The 18,045-nt window shown below is 39.7% G+C and overlaps 1 protein-coding gene across 2 annotated transcripts in view; it reads left to right on the top strand.

Moving 5' to 3' along the window:
- PCSK2 (proprotein convertase subtilisin/kexin type 2) overlaps positions 1-18,045 on the top strand; it is a 102,239-nt gene that overhangs the window by 50,739 nt on the left and 33,455 nt on the right. For both annotated transcript variants that reach the window (XM_040059104.2, XM_040059102.2), the window contains 2 exons: positions 828-936; positions 2,964-3,001. In XM_040059104.2, the coding sequence (XP_039915038.1) occupies positions 828-936; positions 2,964-3,001 (147 nt within the window). The remainder of the gene's footprint in view (positions 1-827; positions 937-2,963; positions 3,002-18,045) is intronic.

Below are 18,045 nucleotides of genomic sequence, written 5' to 3'. Positions count from 1 at the left end.
GTCATATTTTTCCAGGGAGAAGTCTTTAGTCATAAAAAAACACTTTATATTTTTACTTTGAAGTGAAATTATTTTTTTATTTAAAAAGTTGATAAAGTAATTCTGGTCAGTTTTATTGTTGCAACATATTTATGATGAAATACACAGTAAATGCAGTACTGCCTTGTTAACTTAAGAAGGGCGTTTTTGCTTAAGAACAATGTTTCTTCTTCTTAATCCATTTCTTATGTTTTATGGATCCATCCAATATGGCTGCAGGTTTTTTTCCTAAAGCAAGAGTTTTCAAATGAATTGGAGGCATATTAGCATGGATGGGATTTTATCCTTGATGAGTTGATAAATTAAAGTGAGGATTAATTCACTTATTTTCTGGTAGTTAATCAAAATGTTGCAGTGATCACAGTAACAAAAATTTAGGAAGCTGTACAGTAGAACCCTGCTTTTAGAAAGAATGTATTTCCTGCTCAAAAAAAAAAGTCCTCTGTAAAATCAATTGTTCTAACTTTTTTCCTGAATTGACCCATTGGCTGACATATTAAGTAGAAAAGTCCTTTTTTGGGGTCCAAAAGATTCAGTGTTTAACCAAACCATATAAATCACAAAAAATTGAATTTTGCCAGTGTTGGGTTTTTTCTTTTTTTTTTCTTTTTTTTTACAGCTGCATTCTTGCAGTAGGTACTATTATGGACAGATGTGTACTCCAAAAACATATGGAATATATTTTCTTTACCAAAGATGCATGCAGAGACATAAAGAAAAAAAACAATGGCTGTGGAAATATGTCAGTCAAGTAAAAAAAGCTATTTTTTTTTTCACTGATGTATTAGATTAACACTGGTCAAGCAGATGGGACTCCTGGACTTGACCTTAATGTAGCTGAAGCATGGGAGCTGGGATACACAGGGAAGGGAGTAACCATAGGAATTATGGATGATGGTAAGTGAAAACCGAGTGCTAATTTAATGCTTTTAAGTAGACTTTTTTCATGCAATTGAAGTTTAAAAAAAAAAAAAGATTAAAAATTAATAACCAATTGCTTAGTGGTGAGACAACCAGCCTCTAAATACTTTGAGATCTTCAGGGAAAATATGATACAAAGATGGGGTACTGAAGCATGGATATCCAAGCATTACAAGTAGTTTGCAATTATCACTCAGATATCTTCCAGGGCACACTGTAATGGCCATTAAACCTAAGGAAAAATCTCTCCTTGACTTCTGTAGGCACTGACTGGAGGACGTAATTGCTGTGCAAAAAATATTTAAGAAAATGTTTTTTGGATTATATTATTTTCAAAGTCATCCTTCATAGCTGAAATAATTAAACACTTTCATGCTGAATGTCAGTGAAGGGCTGCATATTAGATATATTGCTAGTTTCAGACTAAGTTCAGGAAAGATGAAAATAAAAGCTACAGTTGAAGTTACAGCTCCTCTACTTACGGGTTCTTGCTGAAGTACGGGAATTCCATGCTGTCTTTCAACACTGTTCTTTGGAATAAATTTTGGATATTTTCTTCTAATGGGGCTGAACAGTATTAAAAATAAATAAAGCTTCTGTATCCACATATGTTTCCTAGGGTCAGCCAGGATCTGTCCTCACTTATTTCTCTTCCTCACCTGCTTACTCCTATGGCAAGGTTTTTGTGGAAGTAAGAAAGTAAACTCAGACATGTGAATCTTAGGAAGAAATTCTTTGCTATGAGGGTCATGAGATACTGTAAGAGGTTGCCAAGGAAGGTTGTGGCAGTGTTCAAGGCCAGGTTGGAGAAGGCCTTGATCAACCTGATCTGTGTATTGACAAAAGATCAGTCTCATCTGAGAGATGATCTCTTGTGTCAAAATTTCACTGATCTCACAGGGGCAGGACTTGGCTTTCAGATCAGCAAGGCACAACTCTGGTGGGAACGATGGAAAACCATTTGAGCTTTGCGCCAATAAAACTGATGGTCCATCAGATACAGCTTTTAGAGAAGGGAGTAATTTGCCTTATAATTTGTTTCTAGTAACTCTAAAAAAAGACAGCTCGAATAACAGGATTCTTCATAGAGGTTTTTATTGTCCATCTAGCATTTGGATCAGTAACAAGGGTCTCCTAGTGCAAATCTAGTGCTAAGGACCCTACAAAATGAGAAGTAATCTTTCCGTCAGAATTGCTATGATAACATGGCATTCTCCTTGCAAATAAAATAGAGAATGTAATGGTGAGGTGGTTGGAAAAACAGGATAGAGAGGTGATGATGAAAATGTAGCATGAGGTTGGTGGCCATTTCTTTGTATGTTTTAACTGGCTGTGTGATAGGTCATCTTATCCCAGCTGAGTGCAGATCTTCTGCCTCTGTTACACCATCTACTGGGATTTTTACATTTCCCGTGTGTAGAAAGATGCCATGCAATAGGATGAGGATATTACCCACCAGTGCTCTGTTAGAATCTTTGGCACGCTACCAAAATGTGGAGCCTAGACACAGGTGTTTGCTAAAATGGTTTAATCCAATATTAAAAGTTCTCTTTCATGCATATAATCTGCAATGTTTGCCTTAGTGATCACCCCAAGTCTACTCTAGGTAATTTTCCACTTAGTTTACAGTGGTTAAAATACTTGGTTTTCTATCCTGTACTTATCCAGTGCTTACCAATCTTGTTAGTTTGGGTATGCTTTGAGGTGACAAAACTTACGCGAAGATAAATTGTGATTTAACCTAATCCTTATAAGTAAATATGATCCAGTCTACAAAACAATAAACTTTGTCATTCAGCTCACTTTTTCAAATGGCATCTGGATTTTGACATAAATGTTTGAAAAGTCCACATTTAAAAACTGGAATCTCACTTCAATCAGTTGCATTATTCACCGTGATTATTTTCCTCTGGTTGTAAAGGAATCTTGTTCTGTCATCATTAGGAAATCTTTTTTGAAACTCTTAACCTTTGGTTTTCTGTTCTGTCGTTGTCTTATTGCAGGAATTGATTATCTGCATCCAGATCTTGCATCAAACTACGTAAGTTCATGCTGACCTTTTCTGTAAGATGTGAATTTTCTTGTTATTATAGTCCCTCTGCTACAAAATTTTAAATAGAGGGTCGAACAGAAGTACAGCTGGACTCCTGATCTTAGTGATGGTACGTTTCCCAGTGAAAGAAGCAGACTGGAAATGGGACTGCCTGTGCAAGGAGTGGAAAGGTGACAAGGCTCTTTGTGGAGGAGTGACAGTCCTGTGTCACATTAAACAAGCTGCAGTTTGTAATATTTGATTTAGTAAATGAGCAACCTGTGAATTGGCTGCAAGTTCTGCTATTAAGATGCAGAATGCCCCTGTCACTTGGAGGCCCATGGAGCTGCGGGCTGTGACAAGGCATGTATTAGCCTTTGAAACCTCCAGGAAGAGTTTCATTCCGTTATAACAGGTTTTTTGATCCAGTGCTTCAAAGCGTATGCAGGGCAGATTGTATATTCTCAGCACATGCTATGCAAATTGATTATTCCTGAAATCTATCTCAGGATTCAGACCTTTGGACTGAATGTTTTTGCATGTCTTAACTCTTTGTCTCCCTCCAACCCTCCATTGGCACTAGCATTCCTATCTCCAGGTGCCTTCAGGTCCCTTCCTGAGGGAAACCCAGGCTGCTTCAGCTGAGCAATGTGGTTTAGTTTGTAATTGCAATTAAATGAAAAGAGGAACAAGGTGAGCTGGAGATTACGGGAAAAAAAATATATCAGACGCTTGGATAGAACAGCTCCAAAATGAGGAAGACATTTTTATGTATGTGCAGTTTGGAACATAATAACACACAGGATGGAAACCTATTTGTGTTGCAAGTAGCAAAGCACATTTGGTAGATCGTTAAGGGGACATAGAAGGCATATAGAAGGCTTTAGAGAAGGAATTTGGGAAACAGCTGACCACAGAATGCAGATTAGCCAGTTTCACTCCTTACGAACTGGCTTAGTAGCAGCTAATTAAACCCTGTGCCCTGACAGCAGAATTCTCTCCCAAGTGAAATAACCCAGTAGGATGTTCCCATAAATTGATAGAAATAAAGGAATCTGTAAAAGGCAGCCTTTTTCTTTGCAGGAATTGTGCTCTGTGTGTGTTTCTACTGTGTGACGTGGGCAAAGCACATGATCTACATTCACTTTTCAACAGCAAGTGTGGACAAATTATGTGGGAATATTCTGTTTCTAAAAATCATGTTTCAAATAGACAAGCAAAAAGTCGGCACAATATGCCCGATGTAACAGTTCTGTTAAGAGTGAATCTACAGTCATGCCCAGAAATCAAAACTAGACTCTGTTGTAATACAGTGTTTTCTCTTTTAACTCCAAAATATTTTCTGTTTGATGGATAAATATTTGTCAGGTTTAGCAGAAATAGAGTGGTTTTGGAGTGGTAATGGTGAGTATTGTGGAAATTAATGGAAAATGACAGAGAAGAATGATGCACAGAGATGATGGTAGAAATCCTGAAATAATGTAGCTGGAGAAAAATCTGAAAGTAAAGAGATATTAGGATGAAAATTGGAAAGAAAAGCTGTCTGGGCATGGGGTCATCAAACCTTTAATGGCAGTCATGGAAGACTTGTGAGAAGACTGACTTTGAAACGAGAATCTGAAAAGATTTATGCAGAAGTGACTTTGTCCAAGTGATGGGATGTTCTGTAGTGCAGCAGTGATCATGCTGTGGAGGGAAAAGAGAAGATTAGCTGGCTAGTACAAAATGCAGAAGCGAATGGCTAGTTGACAAGACAGTCATTAATGGAGCAGCAGAAATCCCATCCAAAAGATCTTGAAGGTGACAAGACCTCCAGGCTTTAATGCTGAAATTCAAAAATAGGACTTAGCACATGAGCTCTGTGGTCCTAGGCTGCCACAGTGCTTTGTCTGGGAGGTGGCTGGTTAAGGACAAGGCTGGCTCCTTCTCCTGCTGCTAAAACCTTGCCCAGCCACAGCAGAGTGAGTGCAGGGCTTGGTTCCCCTGCTCTTTGCCTCTCCCTGCGAGGCTGCACGGGCCTCCTTGAGTCCCAGGAGTTCCTGCTCTGGCAGCATCTGCTGTCCCTCAGAGCCCACGGGGGCCTTTTTCCCAGTAGTAATTTGGGCATGAACTAAAGATAAGGAATTAAATTCTGCTGAAGAAAAAGATCGGTTTAGATGTAAAAAGGCCATGGAACGAGTCTCTTAAGGAATGAGGGGTTAACCCGCTTCAGGCATAGCAATTATAGTCATCTTTGTACTACTCCTTGGTGTTTCACTGTATCTGCACTTTGGGGCAGCTTCTTCTGAAGTTGTGTTGTTTATTTTTAGGAAATAAAAAGTTTCTCAATTGTATTAAAGCCTACATACCCTGGCAGTGTCCATACATCTTGCTTGGAAAATTGGGAGCAACGAGAAAGTCTCTCAAAGGTGGTAGGTTTGGCAGTTGAGCATTTCCAAGTGTAAAACCGTGGCCTTGGTTCCTCAGTTTAATTTGGCTTTTATGATTTTGACTTTCTGGTTTTCTTGCTTGAATAGTTTAATGGAGGTTAGCACTTAGATGAAATGCAGGGTCAGGAAAGAGGAAGATCTTTCTAAAGAAGAAAACTTCCTATGTTCTCTTAAGAGCGCTGAACTTTGACCTATCATATGGAGTGCACTTCCATCCATATTTTTTCTTTGTAGTTTTTTATGATTTACTGCTTGAATCATCCATTTCTGGTTTTAATGCTCTTTATATACATGGAAAGACATGTGCCTGCTCACGGCTTGTGGGTGGACTGCTCTCCCAGCATTGCCTCCTGGCTTGCTGCAGTGTAGCTCCTTGCTTTTCTGGGATTGGGGGGTTATGGCAAAGCTGGAATTTTCCATTCTACACTGTGAATGCGGAGAGACTCATTGTCAAATGAGCTATATTTTCTTCTTCCAAGCCTTGGAAACCCTGCAGGGAACCTTGGAAACCTTCAGGAAATTATTTTTTTCACCGCATAGAGAGCCCTTCATTATGAACTGCTAATTAAAAAGCTGGGGCCTAATGTACGCCATGGTTTGCTTTCAAATCATAATGTACCTATAAACCCAGCAATTTTCAGGACTGACTTCTCCAAGATACCGCATCTGAGCGAGAAAGAAAAGTCAGGTTACAGGGGCTGCGTCTGAGATATGTCTAATTAAAAGGGAGAAAAACCAGCTGTTGGAGATGGACACAGCAAGCTGTTTTAAAGAAAAAACTAAGCAAGTAGAGATTTGTTGTGCCACAAACAGAAACAAGCTGAGCTCTCTCTGATACCAGTTTTTTCTTGTGGTATTTTATCCTTGGCCACTGTCTGCTGGTGAAGGGCAGTGTAGCAGCATTATCCCACTTAGAGCAGCAGGGAGTTGATCATCTCCTGTAAGTGGGTTTGTCTCTGATTAGCAGTAGTTAGAAAAATCAGAATTCCTCCAAGAGACTCGGGCCAGGAGTTAAAAATTGCTGGTTTCAGTGTCTGAACTCTGCCTGAAGCTGACAGCTTTTTTTCAGAAAACCTAAGGATAGAGAGAGAGAGAGAGAGAGAGCAAGAGAAACGCTGTAGGAGAACTGGAGGTGACTATGTGGGTAGGTAACATTTTCACAAAGTATTGGTACGTGTAGAATGAGAATCAATCAGCAATTCTTAGTAATAGATAGCAAGTTAAAAGACTTTGAACTCTGTAGAATTGCACAGATGTAACATGTGCAAGCAAGCATCAGCCTGAGCAGTGCTTCATTGCTAGCCTTCCCCAAACCTCCTCTCTTTTCTTCTCTGTACTATGAGTCCTTACGGTGCAGCCTTGTCTTCCAAGGTCTTTGCCAGCTGTCAGTCAAACTGGAGTGACAAACTCAAACTCCTTTTTATGCAGGAAAAGCCCTTTGTAAGGAATGAGGGAAGGCTTTTTGGATTTACCTCAAGCTTAGTCAAAGTTTTCTGTCATCTGCCATTTCTCCTTCAGATGTGGACAGCTGATGCTCTTAACCTATCTTCTCTTTCCACTTTGTCAGCATCTCCAAACACAAAGCAGTCTCTCTCTCGTAACTTCTGGCAACTTGTCTCCAGCCAATACCATCACACCTCCCCCTGCCTTGCTGAGAGTGGGAGCTTATTTTTGGAATAATTATCTTATCACATAAGCAGTGAAGCGGGGAGATGTTCCACTTCTGTTCTGAGCTGCATTTGCCATTGTTTGCTAGAGGAACAAAAACATCATGGAATAATCCTTACAGCCACAAAAGGAATAAAAAAATAGTACGGGCAGTAAATTTCACACTGCAATATGTGCAGCACAGCGTAGCAACAGCAGGAAGGGTCTTCTTACTTTTAGAAAGTCTGTTTTTCCTTCATTACCATGAATTTTTGAGTGTCCTTTGGCCTCCCCAAAAAGAACCAGCGAGCTGTTCTGGCAGCCATGAGCCTGATCACAATGACTGACCAGTACAAACCATCAGTATCTTCACTAAAAATCTCTGGGGCCTCGTTGTGGGATTTTGTAGAGCTGACAAAGCTCCACTGACATTTATTGATCCAGCCTTGGTGACCCACCACCCTCCCACCCCGAAATCCCAGCTGATTTTTTTCCTTAGTCCAATAGACTCCACATACAGCGGGTGGGGAGAAAAATATTACCCTTCGAAGAGCAAATTTTGTAGGAAACACTCTGAAGGCATTGAAAAGCTCCCAGTGTCTCTGCACTTAATATGAACCCAGGGAACCCTCAGGGATTTTAAACACAAAGCACAGAAGAGTCAGGTTCACACTGGCCTAGTGTCAGGGAATGATTTCAGGCAGCTTTATGAGATCTAATTCCCATGGCATGATTTTCAAAAGACCCTGAGACAGTTACACTGCATTTCCTACTGCATTTCAAAAGGTTATTGGGCACATGCCCAATGACACTTCATTTCAATAAACATTTGCTTCTGATACATTAAAGTATTTTATGAGCAAACTCCATTTTTAATTGTAATGTTAAAAACAACATTTATTACCAAAAAATAAAGAACGGGATAAACCTGTTTCAGCACAACACTAATTAGATTTTTGCTGTTGCTTTGGAGTTGGGTTCCTGCTAATAGGTTTTCTAAAATAAACACTAGCATAAACCCTAAAACCAAACCCTGGGATGAATTCACAATGCATCCTTCTGCTAGCACTGACAATTCAGTTAGAACACTGGTGGATGAAGGCTGTTGATGAAATTTCTGCCACAATCTGCTTCAAGAAATTGCTGAGACAGAATGAAGCCTCTCTTCTGCCAGGCTGGGAGGATGGATCAGCTGTTTAAATGCAAGGCTGACTGATGCCTTAGCAGTCAAAGCTGTTGGGCTGTTTATGCTGCTCAGGTGGCTTCTGGCAGCTCAGGGCCTGATTTCAGCATTTAGAATGGACATGCATGACCATCAAGTTTCATTGGCAGAAATTAGAAGTTACTGGGAAAAGGATGAAATTCTCTCTTTCAGACGTGGCTATTTTTTTCTGTTATTCCGTGCAGGATCAGCTTCTGGGCTCATTTCTGTGTTCTGTGCAATCTGGTGGTTGTTGTTTTTGTGGGCTTTTTTTGTTTGCTTTTTGTTTTTTGTTTTGTTTTGGTTTTGGTTTTTTTTGTTTGGTTGGTTTGGTTTGTTTTGGGGTTTTTTTTTTGGTGGGTGTTTTTTTGTTGTTGTTATTTTTGGTTTTGTTTTTGTTTTTTTTTTTCTCAGAACATAATTAAAGGCTAAAAAAAGAGATGATGCCTTCTCTGATCATATCAGCCAGGCATGTAAGGTCCTCAGTGTACCTGGAGGGGTGTCCTGAGTTAGTCACAAACAGAAAACGCTTCAAATCTTGGAAAACATAACGGGCTCCTACAAACAGTCCTTCCCTGCTCCCAAAAGTAACTGTTATTAAAGGTACCTATCATTGGTGCTGGTGTATTAAAGACTAAATAAGATGACTGTGCAGTTCCTCTGCTCTGTGCCTTGGTGCTGCTTAACAAGAGCACTGCCAATGGGGGAGAGAAGCCTGCGTAAAGGAGATGTCAGGGTCTTCCTATTTAATGAAAGATAAAAAATTTTCTGTAATTGAAATCTCTAGTTTTAAACTCAATCAAACAGCAGAAAGAATTTAAAGGCTCTTTTCCCACTGGATTATTTCATATGGCCAGAGGGCACAGGAAGAGGCTTTTTCCTCAGAGGAGGCTGTGACTTGTGAGGGAGGTGTGATAGCCTTAAGGACAGATGATTTCTGTCACAGGGCTGTGTTTACAGCTGAAAACTGGATTTCTTCCACTGCAAGTTATTCTGTGAATGTCTTTGCTAAAGCCCATTTTAAGAGATCTGTACCCTGAATGCTGTGTCAGGACCTGGGGCTTGGTGCTTAGTACCATCCATGCAGCTGGAGTTGGCACCACTCTGCTGATGTTGGCCTCTCCAGGGGGATGCACTGATTTATACTGGCTATAAAATAACCTCAAAACACTGTTCCTTTGGAATCAAAAGGTACTCATATGATTGTATCTGCATTTGCCTGAGATTATTTTCAGATCAATGCATGCTGCAAAAAGTTTCCAGCTTTATTCTGTCTTAGAACCACCTGAAAGAGATGATTTTCAAGTTAAACACATGCCTGGTGTGCAAGCAATGTGAGATGGTGCCAAAATACTTACTTTGCAAGCTAACAACCACTCATTGTCTGCAGCATTTATTTTTCTCTATAATCAATGCACTTAATCAGTTGCACACTGAGAAAGTGCAAGGTGGCTAATTGCTTTAATCATAAAGCACTAGTATTAATTTTCACTTAAGGCATCGTCTGTGGAAAGTAAATTAAAATTGTTGAAATGAGAAATGCACAAGGGTGAAAGAGGAGATGACATTTCTGCGTCAGTTCTGCCTGGTGCTTTTGGAATTGGCTTGTGCCTCTCTCTGGGGTTTCTCCAAGTAAGTCTTTTTATAAAATTAAAGTGTCCATGGGAAAATGAAAGCAAAACATTTTTGGTTTGGATCAGTTCAACCTAATTTTAAATATTTGACATCCAGAACGTGGTGAATTAAAACAGCAGTGACAAATTCCAACTCTGGTGCGTTGTGCACTTGGGAGGAGAGGGTCAGACACGTGGTCCCCTGGAAGCAGTGAGGACCAGATAATTTTAAAACCAAATTCTACAAGTTGAAGGAAAGAGCTTTCCTTTCCCCAAAATGAAAGTAATGCATTTTGTGTTGAAAATAGCCCAGATAATTTTTAAAGATTTTTCCATTTAAAACCTTTGTTTTCTGTTTCTCAAAGAACAGTTATTTCAGCTGCTGATATTGTTTAAGACATAAACCAGTGTGGAAATCCCTGAATATCCACTAATGCTTAGATGCAACCTAATTAAAATTCATGCTGTAGTTATTTTTGGTTACCAAGGTATCACCAGGGAAGTCTGAGTTAGATGGTGCACGTGGAGAGCGCTGTTCCCTGACAAAGCTTCATCTAAATTTGATGGGGTTAAGGGAGAGTTTTTTGGGCCCAGTGGGCAAGGAAAGTCACAAACCCACTCTTAACTACTGCACTTTCAACTGGTTTTAAAAGGAGAGTTTTTGCCAAGCCCTCTGGATAAGCCAGTCTTGCAAAGCAAAGGAGTGTAGGAGACCTGTAATTCACAAGTAGTGCCTTTTCTTCTGTGGAATCAAAATGGCCTAAATACAGTAAATAAAGCTACAGATGATCTCCAGTACTTTAAACACCTCCCCTTCACTGTATCTGTAAATTAATTTGGTTAATTTGAAATTAATTCAATGTTTTCTGTCCCGGGACTTCATCTTGGCATGATTGTTTGCTTTGCATTGTTTGATTTTATTTGTATGCATTTGTGGTCTTCATATTAATCTTTTACTTCCTGGCAGCTGTGTAGGTAGTTAAGATATTTTTAGACACCTGCTTTATTTCAGATTGCTTTGATTTAAGTATAATGTTCATAATTTCTGTTTCATTCCCAATAGAAGCAATGTGCATAATGAACACCTCTTACCTGGGTACTGAATAGCAGTGCACAACGACCAATAAAATGCTGGCCACATTAAAGTCAGTGGTAGTTTTTGTGTTAAAAATCAGCAATTTGACAGATCATATAAATAGCAAGTTTTTCATGTTTGTTCTACTGTTCATTGCCTTTTTTATTTATTTCTTTTTTTAAGCATTGCAGTAAGAGGCACAGACTTCAGCAGAGCCAATAATGATGCCAAGGGCTGTGGAAACATGACTGCCTGGGATAACATGTTTTCATGTGGAACAGGAGCTTGTATTTGATGAAATTTGGGCTCCTTCCAGTACTGCATAGCTGTTGTTCTGTGAAACTTAAATGTGTATGGTAGTGGATACCCCAGTCACACGCTCCCTGTGCTGTCCTTACCTGTAAGCATTGATGTAGATTGGGAATTGTTGGAAATGCTTTTCAAATTGTGTTCTGACTTTTGTTAAATTAAGTGAATCTCTGTTTTAAATATATACAAAGGTAAGGATGAAGACTTTTCTGTGTTCAAAGACTTCATAATTTCAATGCTAGCACAAGTTTTTTAGAATTCCTTCTTGTGAGAAATGAAATCACTTTAATTCAGTGGCACTTAACTCATTTGCAGGATTAGTCAACCGTGATACCACGTCTGACAGATGTAGCTGTGAATCTTTCTGTCAGTCATCTAATGATGTCTAGGACACTTCTTAAATTTAAACATCCAGTAAATTACTGTGAAAACATTAGCTACAATCAAATATACTAATCTTTAACAGAAGAATCTGGAATGATCATGTATTAGTTAAAATCTTAAATATTTGAAAAATTTAGTAGGTATGGATTTACACAAGCACATTCTGAAGATTCCAGTTTTTCTCTCTGTAATTTTGGATTAAATTAGAATAAGAAATGCAACCTTTTTAATTAATGCCAAAGCATCTGAATTGGTGCATTAAAATCCCTGAGAGCCCAGCATGTCTTGACAGGTATTAGTCACATTATTAATTCTCCCCTGGGATGCTAATGAGGTCAGCATACAACTGGAATAAAACACAATAGGTCTTCAAGACCTTTTAACTCTCAGGATTGTAAATCAAGCTCCGCTTGCTATTTGTGATGGAAGAAATGTAGGTAATAGTTTGCGTTACGGTTTTTTGAGTCTCTTCCCTGAAATTTTCTCCTCCTTTCGCTTCATCTACAAGGTCACTTTTATGTGTTCATTTGTCCTCCATGTTAATGCAATTTAGGTGAAACACCAGCTGTGTGGTTGTTAACTTCAGTTCTCTATCAGCTGAGAAGCCTTTCATGAGAAGGAAAATACCCAACCAGTTTTCTGTCTTGTCTGCTTTCACTTTCAGTTCCCCTGCATCCCCAGACTAGTTTTCTCTGTCCTAACCTCTCAGTAACCCACACGGACCAGGTCTCTCTGTTGTAGTCACCTCCCAAACCACCTAAGCCACTTTGGTTTCCCTCTTTGCAAAGCTGCGGTGTGGCTGTTCTGTAACAATGGGTTGGTGTAGCCTCTAGGAGCAGGCATCTTTAACAACGTGCCGTGTTTGTTGTCTGAGTGCCATTGCAGCCACAAGCCCAGTATTGCTGCCCTTTGCTGTGAGCATTGCTGATAATTGTCAGTGTTTGTGGGCTCTGCCACGTGGGTGCCAGTGCCTGCAGGGAAGGGTTGGCTCTCCCAGCACGAGTGACCGCTCCTTGCCAGAGCGTGTCATGCTAAATGGCTGGACCTGGAGGACTGCTGAGTCCTCTGAGCTGTAGATTTTCTTACAGTGATGGAAAAATATTTCTCACTTACCACCCACGTGTCGCTGAACAGACCTTGATGCTAGGTGTGATCTGGATCTTACCACGTTTGATGAGAAGAGCCCATGGCAGATTTTGCTAGATGTTGGGCTCATTGGCAGGAGCAAGACTGTTTAGCTCCCTTTCCCTTCCTGCTTATCCCTCTGAGAGGCTCCAAGTGCTGGCTGCCATCAAAACATTGCAAACACAACCTTTTCTGCAGCTCAGTGCCCAGCAAGCACTTATTTGATGTATTGATGGACTTGTCAGCTGTTTCTTACAGGGACATAACTAAGAATAATGGGCTTGGACTTCATTTCTCTGCTGCCAGCTTTATACCTCTGTGAGTCTCTCATCTTCACTGGGTCAAACTAATGCACAGTCAAAGTATCTGAACGGGAAAACTATCCATTGGAAGGGGAATGTGGGCCAGGTTTTTAATAAAGTGGAACGCTCAAGCTAGACGAGAAGTGTGTTCAGAGATTTTTCTTTTTTTTTTCTGTGGAAGTCATTGCACAATTTGCATTTCCTATTATAATAAAATAATCCAAGGACTCACATCTCTCTGACAACTTATATGCCTTTTTTTCCCCTTTTCATTTCCCCCCGAATTAAAGAAACCAAGGAGTTCCCTCCACAATCCAAGGCTTTAAATTTGCCACTTGCCCTGAAAATCTTTAACAGCAACAAGTTGCTTAGTTTATTTTTATTTTTACTAATTTTATTGCCTTATGACTCCCTATGAACATACCTCTTTGGTGTGTTGTAGGTACAGCTTCAAGGTTCTTGTGCCTCCCCTCTGAAAATGAAGGAATTTTTGGCTGAGCAGAAATAGGTGTCAGTCCTGTAGGTTAACTTGTTTTTGCCTTCAGAGCCCTGGCTCTGAGAAATTAACAACTGGTGATGTGCTTCAGGTTTTCTCCCCATCAACCTGAAAATTGTGGAGCAGGCTAAGAATGCCAAGAGGTGATTCATGAAGCAGTGTGTTTATTATAAACAAAAATTCATTTGGCTGCTTCTTTTTAGTGAAGTCTCATGCTTGCCTCAATTTTTTACTCTTTTTTCCTGTGTCGGGTGAAGATGCAGGGGAAAGTAATGGAGGGTATTTCAATAACCTGGTTTTATTTTAAAAAATAGATTGGAAAAAAAGAATTCTCTACATCTAAAAAAATCTGCCCAACCTAACATTTTCTTGAGTCTTTGTGATTCCTATTTTTTTTTTTTTTTTAGTTTGACTATATACCTCTGAGCCAAGCATTAGCAAACAACCACAGAGTTAGACGGCATTTAGCTGGATGCATTTGGACTTTCTTTTTGTTCACTGGGGAAACACCTAACAACCTTGGTACCTAAGAATTAATTTCTGTTTTCTTTCCACTTCTTTGGAGCTGGGAAATGTCTGTGCTTAGATCTGCCTGGTTGGTATACAGCATTCCCCATGTGCTTTACCCTGTGGGAAATAAAAGTGTGTTTACTGCACCCTTTTTAAAGAAAAAACTGATGCTCAGATGCTGGAGAGCACCAGCCAGCACTGTAACTGATGTTGGTTTTCTCATTTTGCCTGCAGGGGAAATAGGAAGGCCATTACTGAGGTAAAAGTAAAATAAGTGATTGTGTGACATTGTAGCGCTAAGTGATATGTAGAGAGGATCATCAGCTACTTGACAAAGAAATCTGTTCAATATAGAAAAAATAATACAGTATGACATGACCTCAGGAAAGCTATTTTTCTTCATAACTGTAACTTTAAAATAATGCTACCTTAATGAAGATAAATGCAAGTGTTAAAGTGAGACTCCATGGTTTTTTTTCAACTGCCTTTTTGTTTGTTTGCTTTTAAACCCAAGAAGTGAAAAACTTTAAATTTTGCGAAATAAGTTGTTAGATAAGAGGTGGGGGACAGCCAACCTGTCTTCCTGTAAACTCTGAAGCTGGATTATTAGAATTCTTACTTCCTGTAATCTCAGCTATATTAATTGTTGTAAATTAAGCAGTAGCAATTTGTTGTTTGCAGTCAGTTTATCTTCTTTTGGCTGTAATACCACTAGTTTTTCCTTTGACCTAATCCCAGATGGTTGGTGATCGTTGAGGAAATTGAAGTTTTTTTCAGTAATGACTGCAAAATGAAATCACTGTTGTGGTGAGCTCTTTACTTGCTCATTCTGTGGCCAAGTAGAGCCTGTACTGAGCACCTGGAACTGGAATACCAGGAGGGCTTGCAGGCACCTCAGGTATCTATTCTGGACCCAGGACACAACTCCATCCATTTCAAATGATGTTCTGATTTATTATTCTGTGGCTGTTTTGAAAAGAAGAACAGCAGAGAAGTGTACTGCTGTCTTATTTATTATTCAAGATCTGGCTGGTGTTGCCTGGCTCAGTATTTTTACTTCTGTGACGTACCTATAAGAACTGGATAAAAGGCTGCTGTGTCTGGAGAGAGAGACGTGGCAGATTTCACCAGTTGTGAATTTACTCTTTAGGGCTGACATTTCAGAGCAAACCCCGTTACTTTGTGGATGTACATTCTTGGTGTTTGCATGGTCTTCAAGGCAGCTCAGAATTTGCTGGGTGGAAATACAGGGCATGTACATTTGTTCATGTTGGGGCTGAGGTATTTAAATAATTACAGGGGTTTTTTTCATTTCCATTTAAAAACCCCCATAAACCAAACCAAAATAAAAGTGTGCTTCCCATGGCAGAGAGGAGAAGGGCTTGTTGTACAATGGCTGACTTAGCAGCAGTGCCTCTGTTTTTTGTGAATGACCTTTGAGCCTTGCAGCGCCTCTGCTAGGTTAAACACGTTGCCTCCTTTTTCGCCTTCTGGTGAGCATATTCCACGTATTTAAGCCTGTGTGTACAAATCCAAATTTCATTTTGCCACCAGGTGATGTTTTAGTTGCTTTAGTTGCTTTAGTACGTTTTCCCTGAGGTGTTATGTGTTGTGATTTGAGTTCATGGCTTTGCTTGCTCTTTGGATCAGTAACGAAATCAAATAAACAAAAGGTATCTTTCTGCGTCAGATCTAGTCCAGGACTTTAATGTCATGAACCAGATCAGGCTGTGACCAGTTGGATGTGTCTTTAATTGTCTCCTGGACTAGCATGTGAGCGTAGGCATCTTTCTTGACTTACAGAGAAAATAAGAAGTGTATGTGAATTACTCCGCAGAAGCTTGTGAAGTCATACAAAAATTTATGGGCTTACTGCATTATTCAAGGTTCATAATTTTATTACAGTGCTGAACAGCACATGGGACAGCTGATTTATTGTTAGTGTCATATTTTGCATAGTGGATTTTTTCCACAGATGATTTTACTGCATGTGTTTTAAAAGGTACAAGGCAATTCTTTGGGAAATTCTAGTCAGCTTATTTTTAAGGAAAGCAGAATTTTATGCAGAGGCAAAAGTAATCTATTAGTGTCATGGTATACAAGCCATTACTTAATAAATGATTGGAAGGATCTCATCCTGGGATCTGATGTTAGTATTTTATTTGGTGTAGAGGCTAGAAAGCAAAAATAGAGATATTCCTTAGAAAACAATATCATTCTTCTATGCAGTAGCATTTTTATTATATAATAGATGTTGTTTATAAGTAATTGTGTATAGATAGTGGCTGATAAACATCAAATCCCTGCAGCAATGACCTGGTTTTGATTGAACATGAGGGATTAGATTCACCTCATTGTAACACTCAGTGCCAGGGACTGGTCTAAGGCCAGACCAGTGTCCGGGATTGGTGGCTTAAGTTCTCCCTGAGGTTAAAAACCTGGCAGCAGCCTTAGATATTGAAAATCAAGTGTTAAACACTTCAAGTCTAAGAGGAGGAACTGCCAGTAGACTAGTTTGGCAAGAAAATCAGGCACTGAATCACCTGCGTGGAAAAGCAAAGTGTTCCCATTTCAGTGTGCTGCTGTGGTTCCTCATCTGCGCTGGTTTTGGTTGTTACCTCACAGGTTCCTATGCTGATTAATTCTCCTTGTTAGCAATAAATTCCCTCTTGCTGCCTGCTGGGGACTCCAGCCTGTGGAGGACAATGGCAACTAGAGATTTTAATATTCACTTTGAAAACACAAAATTAAATATTCAAGCTATCCACTAAAGCAGTTCCCTTTGTGATGCAGTTTTGAAGTTGATTTAATTTCTTGCTTAAGCTCAGGAAAAAAAAAAAAAAAAAAAGAAATTAAAAAGCTGAGGCTTAGGTATTTGTGAATTTGATCTTTAAATTAGGAACTTGAAGCAGTCCATTTGTACTTGTCTCTGCTGTTTCATTACCCATCACTGCTTCCACAGTGTGGGTGAAAGACTCCTTCACCATGCTGAAACTCACTATCTTTTATCAGAGACCCTAATGAAGATAAATTGCTCAGTTAGCAGTTGTTTTCTTTCCAAGACTTCTTCTTAATTTTGCCCTTTGTGGAGGGTTCCCACTCCATTAGTTATCTCTTTCCTTGGAGTGCCGTGATCCAAAATGAAGTGAATGAGAGCTACGGGATGTGGCTGCACAACTTGGTTTACAGCCTTCCTAGAGGCATCTTTACATAAGCTTTGTTACCTGGGGGCTACAGCAGGGCTGCAGATTGCTGTGGGGTGTCTGAATCGTTCATTCTGTCGCTACGACGAGCGCGAGTGGTGCGTCAGCACAGCTGCAGGGTTATTTCAGCCTTAATTTTTGCACAGGATAATTCTGGAGTCAGGAGTGGTTGATAGCAAGGTGCTTGCATGTTTGATGATGTCCTGAAAAGTCAGCCTCACCAGACCCCCTTTGAGCTTAGGGCATGTAAGGGGGACTGCATATCTTCTAGGTGGGAAAACAAAACACAGTTGACACATTATGGGGATTGAGTGAGAGACAGGACGACTGAGAGATGTCTTAAAGCGTGATTTATTGCTCTTATCTTCATCTGTCTCGGAGAGGGTGAGAACATCTTCACATCATTCGGCAGAGGTCAGTAGTCGCAAGATCTCTAGTTACAAAGTCTCATATCGATTTATTACCCAATGAACTACAGCCCCAAAGTTTGTTAGTGTCTTTAAACCAATAGTTAATTATTTTGTTGTACACGTTTTGTTGCAGTGTGGATTTTCATTACCAATCCTACGACGACACACAAACCTACAGTACTACACCTTATAGCTTCTTACTACCTTTGTAACAGATTCTCTAGTCAAACTTTTCTGCTCTGAAACTTTCCACTACCTAGCTCAATGTGTTTCTGCTTAAGCTACAAATCCACATTCTTGCTTCTGGTCTCTAAATCTGGAAGCCTTTCCCGAGGTCTTAGATCAAACC

The sequence above is a fragment of the Hirundo rustica genome, chromosome 3 (assembly GCF_015227805.2).
Source record: "Hirundo rustica isolate bHirRus1 chromosome 3, bHirRus1.pri.v3, whole genome shotgun sequence".
In the NCBI taxonomy this organism is placed as follows: domain Eukaryota; kingdom Metazoa; phylum Chordata; class Aves; order Passeriformes; family Hirundinidae; genus Hirundo; species Hirundo rustica.
Note: the sequence above shows the minus strand (reverse complement) of the source record. Positions and strands in the feature narration are given on the sequence as shown.